General features: G+C 43.4%; 1 protein-coding gene across 1 annotated transcript; it reads right to left on the bottom strand.

Annotated features, from left to right (window-relative positions):
- Positions 1-569: 569 nt before the first annotated feature.
- On the bottom strand, positions 570-15,737 carry LOC311117202 (transaldolase-like). Its single transcript, XM_084192181.1, has 8 exons — positions 15,510-15,737; positions 10,600-10,723; positions 7,829-7,936; positions 4,070-4,201; positions 3,137-3,312; positions 2,737-2,934; positions 1,335-1,480; positions 570-1,063 (listed from the first exon to the last, which is right to left on the bottom strand). Exons 1-8 carry the CDS (start codon positions 15,607-15,609, stop codon positions 1,031-1,033), a joined length of 1,017 nt encoding a protein of 338 aa, XP_084048307.1. The 5' UTR covers positions 15,610-15,737; the 3' UTR covers positions 570-1,030.
- Between the last annotated feature and the right edge of the window lie 142 nt (positions 15,738-15,879).

The following is a 15,879-nucleotide window of genomic DNA, read 5'->3' as shown; positions in this document are numbered from 1 at the left end:
AATGATGCTAAACTGGCTGGACCAGTGCAACTGGCTAAGAGGAGAATAGTATGACTAATTACAATGAGTGACGTATTTTCAGCACAAACTGAAATTAAGCCAAGCATTTTGTAGTTTTTTTTATTATTACGGCTTAAGCTATTGGGAACAGCATATCTCACTAGGATGACATCCAGCAGGACTAGAAACCAAATGTTGAGGTGTAACATTGACCGGTTTCTTGTCACATTAAAGGAATAGTTGAGATTACATATTTACAAAGATTTGTTCCCTTGCCTCAAAAAGGTAGTCTAGGGACAGTGACTGCAATCCACCCTTGCTTTTAATAAACTAGCCACTACCAACAAATACTAATATTAGCATATTTTCACCAAATCACATGCAAGTCAATCGCTCACATTTAGCATGTGTTAAATGTCATGCCCAAATCATCTCTTAAATGGGGAGATTCATACAACGTTGCAAGTCAACAAGTGAGCCAGAGGAAGAGCTAGAAAATAGAGAAGCTTCATGTAACGTTACAGACAACCCACTTCTGGCTTAATGAAACATTCAGGACAGAACACCGGTTCACTGAGGAAAGACTTTAATTGGTGAAACCGTTAAATCATTATTTTTTAATAATTTCCTGAGGAATGTTCATAATTGTTACAGTTTGAAGTTGTTTTTCTAGAGCATCGCTAAAAGGACTGATGAGTAAAAAAGGCTGGACTGAACCTGACCGTTGTGCATTCGCTCCTCTGACCAAATCTGCAGTGGGGCAAGTAGCAGTAATTTACAAAAAGAGCATTGCATCAGTGCTGGAGTAACAATTGAAATCAATCTCTGCATTGACTACGCTCAAAGTCAAGACAAAAACACAGTAAATCATAGTCAATCCAAGCCTACAGTGGCGAGGTGTTCCGTTGTTGAGGGGGTCCCACTTTGGGGTCAGGGGAGGTGGGCGAGTTTGGTCCCTTGGGCCCCCAGTGGTGGTTGTCGTACAACCATCACCATTTCCTGCGGGGAGGGCTGAACGTCTGGTCCCGCTTTACTGGCCGTTCTTCACGTTCAGCATCTTCTCCTGTGGAGGGGGAAAGCAACCGTATGAAAAAGGGAACAGACAAACAAAAGGCAAGGGGATGTAAACTTAAAACTGTCAAAGTATCACCAGCAGGACACCATGACAGAATTTCCAGCATTCCTTTGTTCCAAACAAGTCTTAAATGTTCAAGATTGGGCAGTACGGTTGCTGTTCATAAATGCACTTTCTTCACATGTGCACCATACTCCAACTCCTGATACTTTACAGGGAATTCAGAAATACATTTACAACCGCAGTGCTCCAGTCTCACCTTGATCATAGTCTCCAGCTTGATGGCGTCGGCGGCGAACTTGCGGATGCCGTCAGAGAGCTTCTCCACGGCCATGCGGTCCTCGTTGTGTTGCCAGCGGAATTCCTTCTCATCCAGGTGAACCTTCTCCAAATCACAGGCCTTGGCTAAACAGGGGACAGAGTTTGAGCTGTTAAGAGTTGCATTTAGTTTATTCATCCTTGGTCCAAGGTGATTACGTAGTCCCAGTCCTCATCCCCAGGCTTTTGAAGGACTGGTAATATGGCTGCAATCCACCAGAATGCTTTTCCCTATCGAGGACCTCTCATATTTTCCCCATCAATGGTTTCAGGTGTTTAATGAGGAAGGAAACAATTTGTATGCATTGGGATACAGGCTAAATATACCCCTTTTTAATGCAGACCTGGCCCAGGGGAAGACACAAGCATCAATTTAAAGACATTTGAGAAGCCTCAGATTAACCAGGCATTGAAATACACAGGAGCTCCTAAATACATGGCAATCAATTGGTTTTGCTCTGTAGGTTTGTGAAGTACAGCCATTTTGTTGGGCTCGAGGTTCAAATTCTTGGGACTAGACAGATGGTTAAGAGACATTCCTACTCATAAGTGATTGCATAACCAATGTTCAAGTGGCCTCAGCAAGTTCTCCTTAGGTGTCTAACCAACATCTTTACAAAAAATAAAATATATATTTTTAAACTTGTCTTTGACCTGCTTTGAGGTTAAACTATGGGGCTCAGATTCTACTCAAGGGGTCTTTGAAGTACACCGATTTTACCAGCTTTCCTTGAACTGCATGACGATTCTCACCAATTCAAATTATATATATATTTGTCTTGAAATAGTGCTGATTCATACAGTACATTTTTAACCTCTGCTTTCTGTGTATGGTCAATTACTGAGAAAACATTACGTTTGGTACATGACACACATCATCAGCCCTATTTCTGTCACTGGTTGGTGCCAGAAGGTCTGCGTGCCAAGATAGCTTGGGGGCCAATTGTGCTAATCTTAGAAGGAGTACATGATGGAATATCCTGGCTAGGGTGCCACACGATACCATGTAGGGGGATCCTATTGTAAGAGATGAGTGAAACTCAATAATGGTTGGCAACTGTTGGATGGAATTAGCTCAGAAAGCATTATATAAACAGAGCTTTTCTATGCAAGTCATTCGGATGACAATAGGCTACGCCCGTACCGCTTGTCATGTGAATCCAGTACTGTAATATTAAATAACTATGAATCAACTCTCCATCTAAGGGTTTAACTATTCTCTTACATCCTGAAGTACTCGATACCAGAGAAACTCATCATAACACTTCCTAACGGTTATAGGGAGGGGCAGTGTGAGCTCATTATACTAGTGTCCGGTAAGGGGTAGCAATGAGTCCCATTACCTTTCTGAACCGTGAGCATTGGCGTGATGGCGCTGTGGTCCTTGCTCAGCTCTCCCAGCAGGCTGGGGGAAATGGTAAGCAGGTCACAGCCGGCCAGGGCCTTGACCTCCCCAGTGTTCCTGAAGGAAGCTCCCATCACCACCGTGGTGTAGTCATACTTCTTGTAGTGGTTGTAGATCTTGGTCACACTGATCACACCTGAGTGAAGAGAATAATAAAATAAATAGGTTTATGGTTAATAAAGCCACTCCAGAGCAGTAATGAAGTCAATAAATACCTCTAACTCGTCAGGCATCTTATTTAATTATATTCGTACGGTCTGGGACTGTTGAGTCCAACTTAAAGTTGCTAGCATGAGTGTTCGGTTGTCCTATCAAACGATGGATCAGTCAGCCCATACCTGGGTCCTCATGGGGTTCGTAGCTCTTCTGGGCCGTGTTCTCCTTGTACCAGTCCATGATGCGCCCCACAAAGGGTGAGATGAGGGTGACCTTGGCCTCGGCGCAGGCCACTGCCTGGGCGAAGGAGAACAGCAGGGTCATGTTGCAGTGAACCCCGTGCTTCTCCTCCAGCTCCCTGCAGGTACACACATTCAGTCGGGCACATTAAAGCACAGTCTTAACAGCAGAGCTTCACTAAGCTACCATGGCTGTCAAAACCAACATTTCCTATAGACTGACACCAAAATAAGTTATAGGTTAGATGTAAACTGACAGAACATAGCAGGTAAATTTAACCATTTGCTGTTTACCATTTGTATTATCAAATTACACCAGTTTTGGCAAAACAACAAACCAAGTCAAAAGAACAGGATGTTTGGAAAACATTCCACTTTTTACTGTGTACCAACAGAAGACCTAACATTATCATGTTTGTTTGTCTACATTCTGCCAAGATTTGCATATTTTACATTTTAGTCATTTAGCAGACGCTCTTATCCAGAGCGACTTACAGGAGCAATTAGGGTTAAGTGCCTTGCTTAAGGGCACATCGACAGATTTTTCACCTAGTCGGCTCGGGGATTAGAACCAGCGACCTTTCGGTTACTGGCACAACGCTCTTAACCACTAAGCTACCTGCCGCCCCCGGCATATTACACACAGCTACAGTAGTCATCATTTCATCATCTCGGCCCAGTTTTTCAAAAGTTATCTAACTGGATTTCGCCTATCGGTTAGGATTAAATGCATATAAATACTTTTTTCTACTATCCGATAGGCGAAATGCAGTTAGATAACTTTTGAAAAACTGGGCCCAGATGACAGGTGAAGAAATGCCCCTATAAAAAGGTAGATGACGGATTTCCTTCCCTCCCTCTCCATCTCACACACACCTGCCAGCCTGGATGCCTTCCCATGTGGAGGAGAGCTTGATGAGAACACGGTCCTTCTTGATACCGGCCTCTTCGTACAAGGCAATGATCCGCAGGGCCCGAGCCACCATCTCATCCTTATCGTACGAAAGCCTAATGTCAAGTGGGAGGGGGGGGGGGTGAGTTAGTCCATCTAAATATTAACACTATGAATGATTCCTATTCAGTAGAGCCATTTTATGTGGACTTGAAATACTTTGTTCAGTCAGATATTGGAGTCAACAAGTTAAAGGATCAATTTGCTACCCTGATCTATAAAGGCTCCAGGATGCATTTGAGGCATGCAGAAAAAACACATCTTTGTTAAAGTGTACATATTTTTGTCACAACTGCAATTTCACAAGAACCATTAACCTCCCCATAGCCATGATCAATTATTCTATTTTTTGAGGGGTTGGGTCTTGTCTCACTCCAAAAGTAAGAATCCCTGAAACTCCTATGTTCAGACGTTCATATTGGTAGCTGGTATCGGCAGGTACAAAGCCATGAGCCACTTACAGTGAGGGAAAAAAGTATTTGATCCCCTGCTGATTTTGTATGTTTGCCCACTGACAAAGAAATGATCAGTCTATAATTTTAAAATGGTAGGTTTATTTGAACAGTGAGAGACAGAATAACAACAAAATCCAGAAAAAAAGTTATAAATTGATTTGCATTTTAATGAGGGAAATAAGTATTTGACCCCATCTCAATCAGAAAGATTTCTGGCTCCCAGGTGTCTTTTATACAGGTAACGAGCTGAGATTAGGAGCACACTCTTAAAGGGAGTGCTCCTAATCTCAGTTTGTTACCTGTTTAAAAAGACACCTGTCCACAGAAGCAATCAATCAGATTCCAAACTCTCCATCATGGCCAAGACCAAAGAGCTCTCCAAGGATGTCAGGGACAAGGTTGTAGACCTATACAAGGCTGGAATGGGCTACAAGACGTCGCCAAGCAGCTTGGTGAGAAGGTGACAACAGTTGGTGCGATTATTCGCAAATGGAAGAAACACAAGACTGTCAATCTCCCTCGGCCTGGGGCTCCATGCAAGATCTCACCTCGTGGAGTTGCATTGATCATGAGAATGGTGAGGAATCAGCCCAGAACTACACGGGAGGATCTTTTTAATGATCTCAAGGCAGCTGTGACCTTAGTCACCAAGAAAACAATTGGTAACGCTACGCCGTGAAGGACTGAAATCCTGCAGCGCCTGCAAGGTCCCCCTGCTCAAGAAAGCACATACAGTGGGGGAAAAAAAGTATTTAGTCAGCCACCAATTGTGCAAGTTCTCCCACTTAAAAAGATGAGAGAGGCCTGTAATTTTCATCATAGGTACACATCAACTATGACAGACAAATTGAGAAAAAAATAAAATCCAGAAAATCACATTGTAGGATTTTTAATGAATTTGCAAATTATGGTGGAAAATATGTATTTGGTCACCTACAAGCAAGATTTCTGGCTCTCACAGACCTGTAACTTCTTCTTTAAGAGGCTCCTCTGTCCTCCACTCGTTACCTGTATTAATGGCACCTGTTTGAACTTGTTATCAGTATAAAAGACACCTGTCCACAACCTCAAACAGTCACACTCCAAACTCCACTATGGCCAAGACCAAAGAGCTGTCAAAGGACACCAGAAACAAAATTGTAGACCTGCACCAGGCTGGGAAGACTGAATCTGCAATAGGTAAGCAGCTTGGTTTGAAGAAATCAACTGTGGGAGCAATTATTAGGAAATGGAAGACATACAAGACCACTGATAATCTCCCTCGATCTGGGGCTCCACGCAAGATCTCACCCTGTGGGGTCAAAATGATCACAAGAACGGTGAGCAAAAATCCCAGAACCACACGGGGGGACCTAGTGAATGACCTGCAGAGAGCTGGGACCAAAGTAACAAAGCCTACCATCAGTAACACACTACACCACCAGGGACTCAAATCCTGCAGTGCCAGATGTGTCCCCCTGCTTAAGCCAGTACATGTCCAGGCCATCCAAATGCACTCCAGCAGCATTTGGATGATCCAGAAGAGGATTGGGAGAATGTCATATGGTCAGATGAAACCAAAAAGTGTTTGGAGGACAAAGAATGCTGAGTTGCATCCAAAGAACACCATACCTACTGTGAAGCATGGGGGTGGAAACATCATGCTTTGGGGCTGTTTTTCTGCAAAGGGACCAGGACGACTGATCCGTGTAAAGGAAAGAATGGGGCCATGTATCGTGAGATTATGAGTGAAAACCTCCTTCCATCAGCAAGGGCATTGAAAATGGGTCGTGGATGGGTATTACAGCATGACAATGACCCAAAACACACCGCCCGGGCAACGAAGGAGTGGCTTCGTAAGAAGCATTTCAAGGTCCTGGAGTGGCCTAGCCAGTCTCCAGATCTCAACCCCATAGAAAATCTTTGGAGGGAGTTGAAAGTCCGCGTTGCCCAGCGACAGCCCCAAAACATCACTGCTCTAGAGGAGATCTGCATGGAGGAATGGGCCAAAATACCAGCAACAGTGTGTGAAAACCTTGTGAAGACTTACAGAAAACGTTTGACCTGTGTCATTGCCAACAAAGGGTATATAACAAAGTATTGAGAAACTTTTGTTATTGACCAAATACTTATTTTCCACCATAATTTGCAAATAAATTCATAACAAATCCTACAATGTGATTTTCTGGATTTTTTTTTCTCATTTTGTCTGTCATAGTTGACGTGTACCTATGATGAAAATTACAGGCCTCTCATCTTTTTAAGTGGGAGAACTTGCACAATTGGTGGCTGACTAAATACTTTTTTTCCCCCCACTGTATATAGGGCCGTCTGAAGTTTGCCAATGAACATCTGCATGATTCAGAGGAGAACTGGGTGAAAGTGTTGTGGTCAGAGACCAAAATCGAGCTCTTTGGCATCAACTCAACTCGCCGTGTTTGGAGGAGGAATGCTGCCTATGACCCCAAGAACACCCAATCCCCACAGTCAAACATGGAGGTGGAAACATTATGCTTTGGGGGTGTTTTTCTGCTAAGGGGACAGGACAACTTCACCGCATCAAAGGGACGATGGATGGGGCCAGGTACTGTCAAATCTTGGGTGAGAACCTCCTTCCCTCAGCCAGGGCATTGAAAATGGGTCGTGGATGGGTATTCCAGCATGACAATGACCCAAAACACAGCCAAGGCAACAAAGGAGTGGCTCAAGAAGAAGCACATTAAGGTCCTGAAGTGGCCTAGCCAGTCTCCAGACCTTTAATCCCATAGAAAATCTGTGGAGGGAGCTGAAGGTTCGAGTTGCCAAATGTCAGCCTCGAAACCTTAATGACTTGGAGAAGATCTGCAAAGAGGAGTGGAACAAAATCCCTCCTGAGATGTGTGCAAACCTGGTGGCCAACTACAAGAAACATCTGTCTCTGTGATTGCCAACAAGGGTTTTGCCACCAAGTACTAAGTCATGTTTTGCAGAGGGGTCAAATACTTATTTCCCTCATTAAAATGCAAATCAATTCATAATATTTTTGACATGCATTATTCTGGATTTTTTTGTTGTTATTCTGTCTCACTGTTCAAATAAACCTACCATTAAAATTATAGACTGATCATGTCTTTGTCAGTGGGCAAACATACAAAATCAGCAGGGGATCAAATACTTTTCCCCCCCCCTCACTGTAGGTAGAAAAGACAAGAGTAGCCACATCACTCCGGCTCCCGTGGGCCCGAGCGGAGCAGGGGGCTTTCCTCGTACCTGGCGTCCACCTCCGTGGAAACCCTGCCTGGTATCTTCTTGAGGATCTCCAGGCCGAAGCTCACAAACAGCTTGTCCATGGTGTTGGTCACCTGCTCCTCCTCAGGTCTGGTGGACAGAGAAACAGGATACTAGTGAGGTGCAATAGCTCAAGCACAGCACAAGTGTGATCATAGCTTTCAGCAGTAGACCAAGGCTTTATTTATTAAGCAAGTAAATCACTTACAGAGTATACCAAACATTAGGAACACCTTCATAATATTGAGTTGCACCCCCCCTTTGCCCTCAGAACAGCCTAAATTCATTGAGCCATGGACTTGACAAGGTGTCAAAAGCTTTCCACAGGGATGCTGGCCCGTGTTGACTCCAATGCGTCCCACAGTTGTGTCAGGTTGGCTGGATGTCCTTTGGGTGGTGGACCATTCTTGATACACATGGGAAACTTGAGCGTGAAAAACCCAGAACCATTGCAGTTCTTGACACAAACCAGTCCGCCTGGCACCTACCCCAGTATGACTAAGTAAAAACAGGTTTTGAAATTGTTGCAAAAAACTGAAATATCACATTTACATAAGTATTCAGACCCTTTATTCAGTACTTTGTTGAAGCACCTTTGGCTGCGATTACAGCCATGAGTCTTCTTGGGTATGACCCTACAAGCTTGGCACACCTGTATTTTGGGAGTTTCTCCCATTCTCTGCAGATCCTCTCAAGCTCTGTCAGGTTGGATGGGGAGCATTGCTGCACAGCTATTTTCAGGTCTCTCCAGAGATGTTCGATCGGGTTCATGTCCGGCCTCTGGCTGGGCCACTCTGACTTGTCCCGAAGCCACTCTAGCGTTGTCTTGGCTGTGTGCTTAGGGTTGTTGTACTGTTGGAAGGTGAACATCCCCACTGCATGATGCTGCCACCACCATGCTTCACCGTAGGGAAGGTGTCAGGTTTCCTCCAGACGTGACGCTTGGCATTCAGGCCAAAGAGTTCAATCTTGGTTTCATCAGACCAGAGAATCTTGTTTCTCGTGGTCTGAGTCTTTAAGGTGCCTTTTGGCAAACTCCAAGCGGGCTGTCATGTGCCATTTACTGAGGAGTGGCTTCTGTCTGGCCAATACCATAAAAAGGCCTGATTAGTGGAGTGCTGCAGAGATGGTTGTCATTCTGGAAGGTTCTCCCATCTCCACAGAGGAACTCTAGAGCTCTGTCAGTGACCATCGGGTTCTTGGTCACCACCCTGACCAAGGCCCTTCTCCCCCGATTGCTCAGTTTGGCCGGGCGGCCAGCTCTAGGAAGAGTCTTGGTGGTTCCAAACTTCTTCCATTTAAGAATGATGGAGGCCACGGTGTTCTTGGGGACCTTCAATGCTGCAGAAAAGTTCTGGTACCCTTCCCTAGATCTGTGCCTCGACAGACAATTCCTTCAACCTTGTGGCTTGGTTTTTGCGCTGACATGCACTGTCAACTGTGGGACCTTATATAGACAGGTGTGTGCCTTTCCAAATCATGTCCAATCAATTTAATTTACCACAGGTGGACTCCAATCAAGTTGTAGAACCATAAAGGATGAACAATGGAACTATGATGCACCTGAGCTCAATTTCGAGTCTCATAGCAAATGGTCTGAATACTTACGTAAATAAGGTATCGGTTTTATTTGTAATACATTTGCCAAAAAATATAAAAACCTGTTTTTGCTTTGTCATTATGTGATATTGTGTGTAGATCGATTTAGATTTTTTTTTTTTTACTTAACCCATTTTAGAATAAGGCTGTAACGTAACAACATTTGGAAAAAGGAGTCTGAATACTTTTCAAATGCACTGCATATCGGCCATATACCACAAACCCGAGGTGCCTTATTGCTATTATAACCTGGTTACAAACAGAATTAGAGCAGTAAAAATTAAAATGTTTTGTTATACCCGTGGTATACGGTCTGATATACCACAGCTGTCAGCCAATCAGCATTCAGGGCTCGAACCACCCAGTTTATTATGTACTGTAATAAACTTGAAATGTTCATTCACTTCCCAGTATTAATGGATTTCACATCAGTTCTACTGAATGCGTTCTCAATTGGCACTGATTAAGATTCTCTAAAGTGCATTATAGGGGCTTGGAAATACGATTACATTACATTACTAAACAGGGATGGAGCTCAGTTGGTAGAGCATGGCGTTTACAACGCCAGGGTTGTGGGTTCGATTCCCACGGGGGGCCAGTATGAAAAATAAAAATAATAAAACATGTATGCACTAACTGTAAGTCGCTCTGGATAAGAGCATCTGCTAAATGACTAAAATGTAAACAAGGCAAATAATTAATAGGAAACCCCAAAACTGTGATGTCGTCAGATTTACTTGAGTGGCTTGGAAATTACATTATTTACTATAGTGTAGTTTAGACTAAATCATTAGCGCCCGTGTCGAATGAATGGATGCCTCAAAGTTGATTGTCAGTCACCAAGACAACGTTCATAACAACGGGGTGAAGCGACCGTGAAATACATGTATAATTTGCAGGCATGTGTGAGGCAAGGCAGACGGATCAGCACCCTCAGGGCACCTACGTCGACAACACTTATCTTGAGCAAACAATGGCAAACGCCTGCTTTGTTCACTCAAAATCCCATTGTTTAAAAGGAGAGGTCAGTTGAGTCACTGAACTACTGTATAAGTGTAGAAGCAGTGCAGAGTTGCAATATGATTACATTTGAGCGTATTTTACCAGCCATTGAAATGATAGGGGTTGTATACATTTGCGAGTGCCCATCTTACCCGCCCTTGGCGATGCCGTATTTGATGGCCTGGTCGACCAGATGCTGGTAGGCGGCCATCTTGGCAGCGGCCAGGATGAGGGAGGGATTGGTGGTGGCATCCTGGGGCTTGTACTCTTCAATGGCTGCGCAGAGAAGTGGGAGAGAGAGACAACACAAGTTAAGAGCAGCTCACAACTAGTCACATGGTATATTAGTCAACACACTAGGCGTTCATATCCTCACTAGACAATATGCAACATTCTCAAGTCTCTTGTTGGGACATCACACCTGGTGGTCATGGTAACGTTAGAACTACTTCAGAGCTATTGAAAGTTGAAACCGCATTGCAGGTGCAGTCGAAGGATGGTTACCAGTCCGCATTCCATCACAAAATGCACTGACTTTACAAGAAAAGGTGGCATTCAGGGTGATTGACACCAACCCGAACCTATAAAAGGTGCCATTCAACACCCAGCCAAGCCAATGAAGAGCTGCCCTGTGCCAGTTGTGATTGGAAGGTCAAGGCTTCTCTACTCTCTAGGAGTAAACGTAGCTCAGTGTCAACTTGACATTCCAGTTTCTCACACGTCAGTGTGACATTCATACGTTTGCGCTTAAGACAGTAACATGAGGTGAACTGCTAGAAGCATCCCAGAAACAAACCATGCAGTGATAAGGCGTCAGCATGCTTCAGGTCAGCTGGCGCTTAGCTGAACAAGTGCTTAAATACTCCCTTAAAAAGACCTTCGCTTTTTTTCCAAGCAGCCATAGTACTGTTTGTCCATTGAGACACCGTAGCCAGTATACACTTCCTCAAAATAAAATCTGAATTAATCTAAGATAAAAAATTAATGACAGATTTCGCAAGGTGACGTTTTTGCAAAGGAGATCTTAGTCATGCAATTTTACATCTGTTTGGTGCAGTATTTCTCAAAGAAAAAATGTGCATGAAATAGAGTTTAATGACAAATACTTTATTGAAGAATCCCTACTGTTGACCAATCACCTACTAAGGGGCGTAGACTTAGTCTCGCCAATAGAGAAAAATAAAAAAAGTGCCCGACCAGCCGAAAAAGAAATCCTCACCGAAGTCCAAAACAAAAAAACGTCATAATATAGGCATGAACTCAACCAAACTGTTTCGGCAGAGAAGCATGCGGGCGCCTTTAGTCCCAAGGTACACACAAGCCTTCAAATGACATCTTTATTCACCAATGGACAATACTATCTTGAGCTGTTTAGCTGTGAAATAACTGGCATCGGCCCAGATAATTCAGTAGAAAAGGTCCATTCAGATATTGCTTATATTAAATAAATTCACTTCTACAGGAGACAGAACGAGATTGCGCTGGACTGGTCCAGAAGCACCGGTCTCAACCAACAGTGACCTCTACTGTACATACAAGCCAACTGCACTCAACCAAAGCAGAACATTGGGAGGGAAGAGGTGGGTGGAGAAAACAGCCTATCGTCTACCTGCAACACACTGCAGTAGAAGAATGACACCAGATGTTCAAAAGACACATTCAAGGTTAAATACTTTTAGCCTGTGAGGTAGTCTAGCAGTCATGCATCCTATCCAGGTGTATAGCTAATGCAGAGTGCCTCACGGATTGTGACATTGGAGAAAGAGTGACATTTTGTATTTGAATGAAACCCATTTTCCTGTTCCTCAGACATTGCAATGCTAAAAATTGTTTCTTTTCAAGTTACAACAACAAAAAAAATTGTTTGCTTTTCCTACTTTGCACTGGCAAGGGCCTTTACTATAGCCTTGTTAGCCTACTTTGGAGATCAGGGTACTCTCCTGTTATACTAATCAAAACTGTAGTGTCCTCCCATCGTTGTGATGTGCGGTGTCAGCTAGTGAGGGAGGCCTGTGTCGATGGGCTTTAGACCAGCTGGCCAAGCTTCTGCCACTGACAGGGAGTAGGCTACACAATGAAGCACAGAGGCACCCTGTGTTTCTCTGGGGGGGAAAACATTCTAGGCTCTAACTATCTCACTCCGTTCAAATAGCCTACTCTTTTAGCCAGCCCCTTCTTATGGATGCTTCTATCTGGATCATCATAGGCAGCAATTTGCAATCCATTCCCACCTATGTTAACGCCATTATGACAGTGATTTTAACTATTCAAAACAGCATATCCAAAAACAAGCGGTTTGTGAATGAACAGTATGAACTTCTGGTAGCTGAATTATCTGTTGCAGGTCTTTTGAGAAAGATTGAATATCCAGGCCGTCAGAAAAGACATTGGTGGAAAACATGCAGACACTGTTCTCCATATCAAGAGCTTTAGATTCACTTTTTGCGCTATTGTCAAGCCAGTAACTCTGTTGTTTTTATTGCACTACTTTGCTTTATCTTGGCCAGGTCGCAGTTGTAAATGAGAACCTGTTCTCAACTGGCTTACCTGGTTAAATAAAGGTGAAATAAAAAAATAGATTGTGTAAATGCTCAATGAGAACTCGAGGCGTACCCCAGGGGGTCAGCTATTTGGATTAAGCCTACACGTCGCACAAATATCAAGTAGTTATTAATACATCAGAATTCTATATAACATGTACCCAATTTGAAACTGAAATTGCAGCATCCTTTCACTACAGTTCAATGATCATGTGCCATATCTGCAATTACCACATGTAGTTCAGTAATTACAGAAGTTACAAAAGCAGTTCCAAAGTAACATGGCATATTAAAAGGGCAACTTCAGGCTAAAGTGTTTCTGCAATTTGCATACTACCCTCCAAATTGTTTTTCCACACCAGATGACTGCCATGCATAAACACTTGAGTAACCATGCGTTTCCCACATGGCTAAGCAAGAGTATGGGGCTGCACTTTTATCCATGCACTGACCAATTTCACATGGGCAAGAAAAAGGTGTTGCTTGATTTGAACAAGCTTGTGCTTGCAACCAGTGAATATTTGACAGAAGATTGACAGGTGTGGGTTTTACAGCATTCAAGGGAAGGTAAAGACAGCAAAAGTGTGTTCCTTGGAGAAATTATGGACGCACAAGTGTTCAAACATCAAAATGTTTCAATGTTATCGTTTCTTTCTGTGATCCTCACAGCAGAAAACAGGACTCCCCTAATGTCTGTTGGGGAGGTATTTTCTTGAAGGAATAAGGCTTAGCTAATCAACAGTCTAGCCATGTAAGCCTACACTGAGACAGACACCAACCCTAAGATAAGATACACGAACCACCCCCATTTGAACAAAGACAGCAACTGGCAAGAAATAATGTTCTGTGACAATGTAATCTGCCGCATTTATTACATTGAAAGAGACAGGAAATATACACCCTCACATTTGGGGATAACGGAAGAATTGTACAACTTACTGAGCTGTTCACCATTCTGCATGCCAACAAAAGATAGTCAATGAGGCCACACTTACTGTAAAAAAAGCCATCACGAGTCAGCTTTATAATAACTTAACATAGCTAAGGTGGACAACAGTATTAGGCTTTGCAATATGGAGAAGAAAAAAAATTATACACAATATGCCGGACGCGAGCTTCTAATTGAACTTGATCAAGTTTTTAAATGTTTGCTCCCGTTTAAATCCTACTGAACATGACCCACTGGTAAAATGACTGTGGCACCATGAGAAGAGCAACATAGAATACTAAATGGTGGGGTTCAACTCTGTCCTTTAGTATTGCAGTAAAAAGGTTTCACAGTCTTTAAACCACTGTCCAAACCAGTTGGCCAATGACTGCACCGCATCTCACAAGAGTTGGCCAGTGAGGTCCTTTCACAATGGGATTTGGCCAAGTGCACCCTTTCACAACATTAATTGGGCCTATGGCTACATCGAGGTTCCTCTCACCACAGTCCAAAAACTGAACTGCTGAGGCATGAAGCAAGGTCACTGATACATTGGTCAATCTTCAGATTCATAGTAGCCTATTTGACTGAGTGACTGGTCCTATAGATATCACACTGTGTTGCAGGAAAACCTGTAAGAATGTATTTTCTTTAGAGTGAGCAGACATTTGAAAATAACCCCGTTCTAAAGACCCCTGCATTCAGAGATCAAATTCTGTGAAGCTCCATCGCACCTTCACTTATCCTGAGAAGAAAATTAAACATTCTGTGTTGACTGAAGCAGCATGTCATCAAAGCCTATCCACTTACAGTTTGCCCCATTTCAGCCTTGTTAACATTACCCTGTGGTAGGCAGACCGTTTCTGTCTTGTCATCGTGACTTGCAGAGCAAGCATGAGGAAATGTTTGGTTTTGCACCAATGGAATTAACTATTGGATTACATCATTACTACTTCCTTATTCAAACAATGGAGGAACCAGTTGTGAATATCTGGGTGACAAATGGCAGTCAACATGGCATTTGTATAAATCATATGTAGTTAACCAACTATGCTGAATGTGGTATTTTAGGTTATCTTCTTCACATAAAAGGTGTTATTTAACTAAACCTATTAGTGTCACGTGGGAGAACCAATGTTGACTAGTTGGGCGTGACAGCGTCAACGTGCATGCACTGTTTTAATTGCAATACCTATTTGATAGCTCACAACACCTGAAAATAGAAACCCTTAGCCCGAGCTATATAGCTCTTCCCATAGTTAGCTAGCTAACAAGTTGTAATGCATGAAACGTGCAAAAGCCGTGGTCATAACTAGCTAGCCAAGAAGGCAGTAAGTTAATCATTAGCCAAACCAGCAGACATGATAAGACAGCTAGCTAGCAACATTAGTGTCAAAGCTAAAAACAGGTCATTAGAAGTTTATCGGAATTAATAGTCGAGGAGACCCTAAGCAGGTTTATGAAAAATTACGTTAAGTAACGTTAGCTAGCGCAGCTATAACCCTTGCAACATGTTATATCAATGTGTTGCGCTAGTATAGGTAATGCCTGCCTGGCCTTGGATAGTGCCATAGGGGTCAATCCAATCTGTTACCATTGAAGTCTCCGGTGTCCGCCACGACCACCGTGTATTTCTTCAGCTGCTCTAACGCCGACTCCATCTTTCGCCGTTTGTCTGGTGACACACTACACATGATGAAGGGAAACAGAGAGCTTTTATATTCACAAAGCACGTGAGACAGACTGAATTTTGGATCCACGGAAGCGCAGTGGTGTGGACGCGGACGGCGGCGCTCGGAAGCTGGAGAGACAGACGCGCGCACGTTGGCTGTTTGAAATCGGTTTGAAGCAAGAAGTTGCTCTCGTCCAATAGAGAACGATACTTGCTCTCACGCCTCGTACTGCTACTTGAATTGACCAATAGAATGACTTATCGGGGAAGTAGTTCATAGCCCTCGTGTGCA

Source organism: Coregonus lavaretus (genome assembly GCF_964263955.1).
Source record: "Coregonus lavaretus genome assembly, contig: HAP1_SCAFFOLD_156, whole genome shotgun sequence".
Classification (NCBI taxonomy): domain Eukaryota; kingdom Metazoa; phylum Chordata; class Actinopteri; order Salmoniformes; family Salmonidae; genus Coregonus; species Coregonus lavaretus.
The sequence above is the reverse complement of the archived record's forward strand: the minus strand, read 5'-3'. Positions and strand labels throughout refer to the sequence as shown.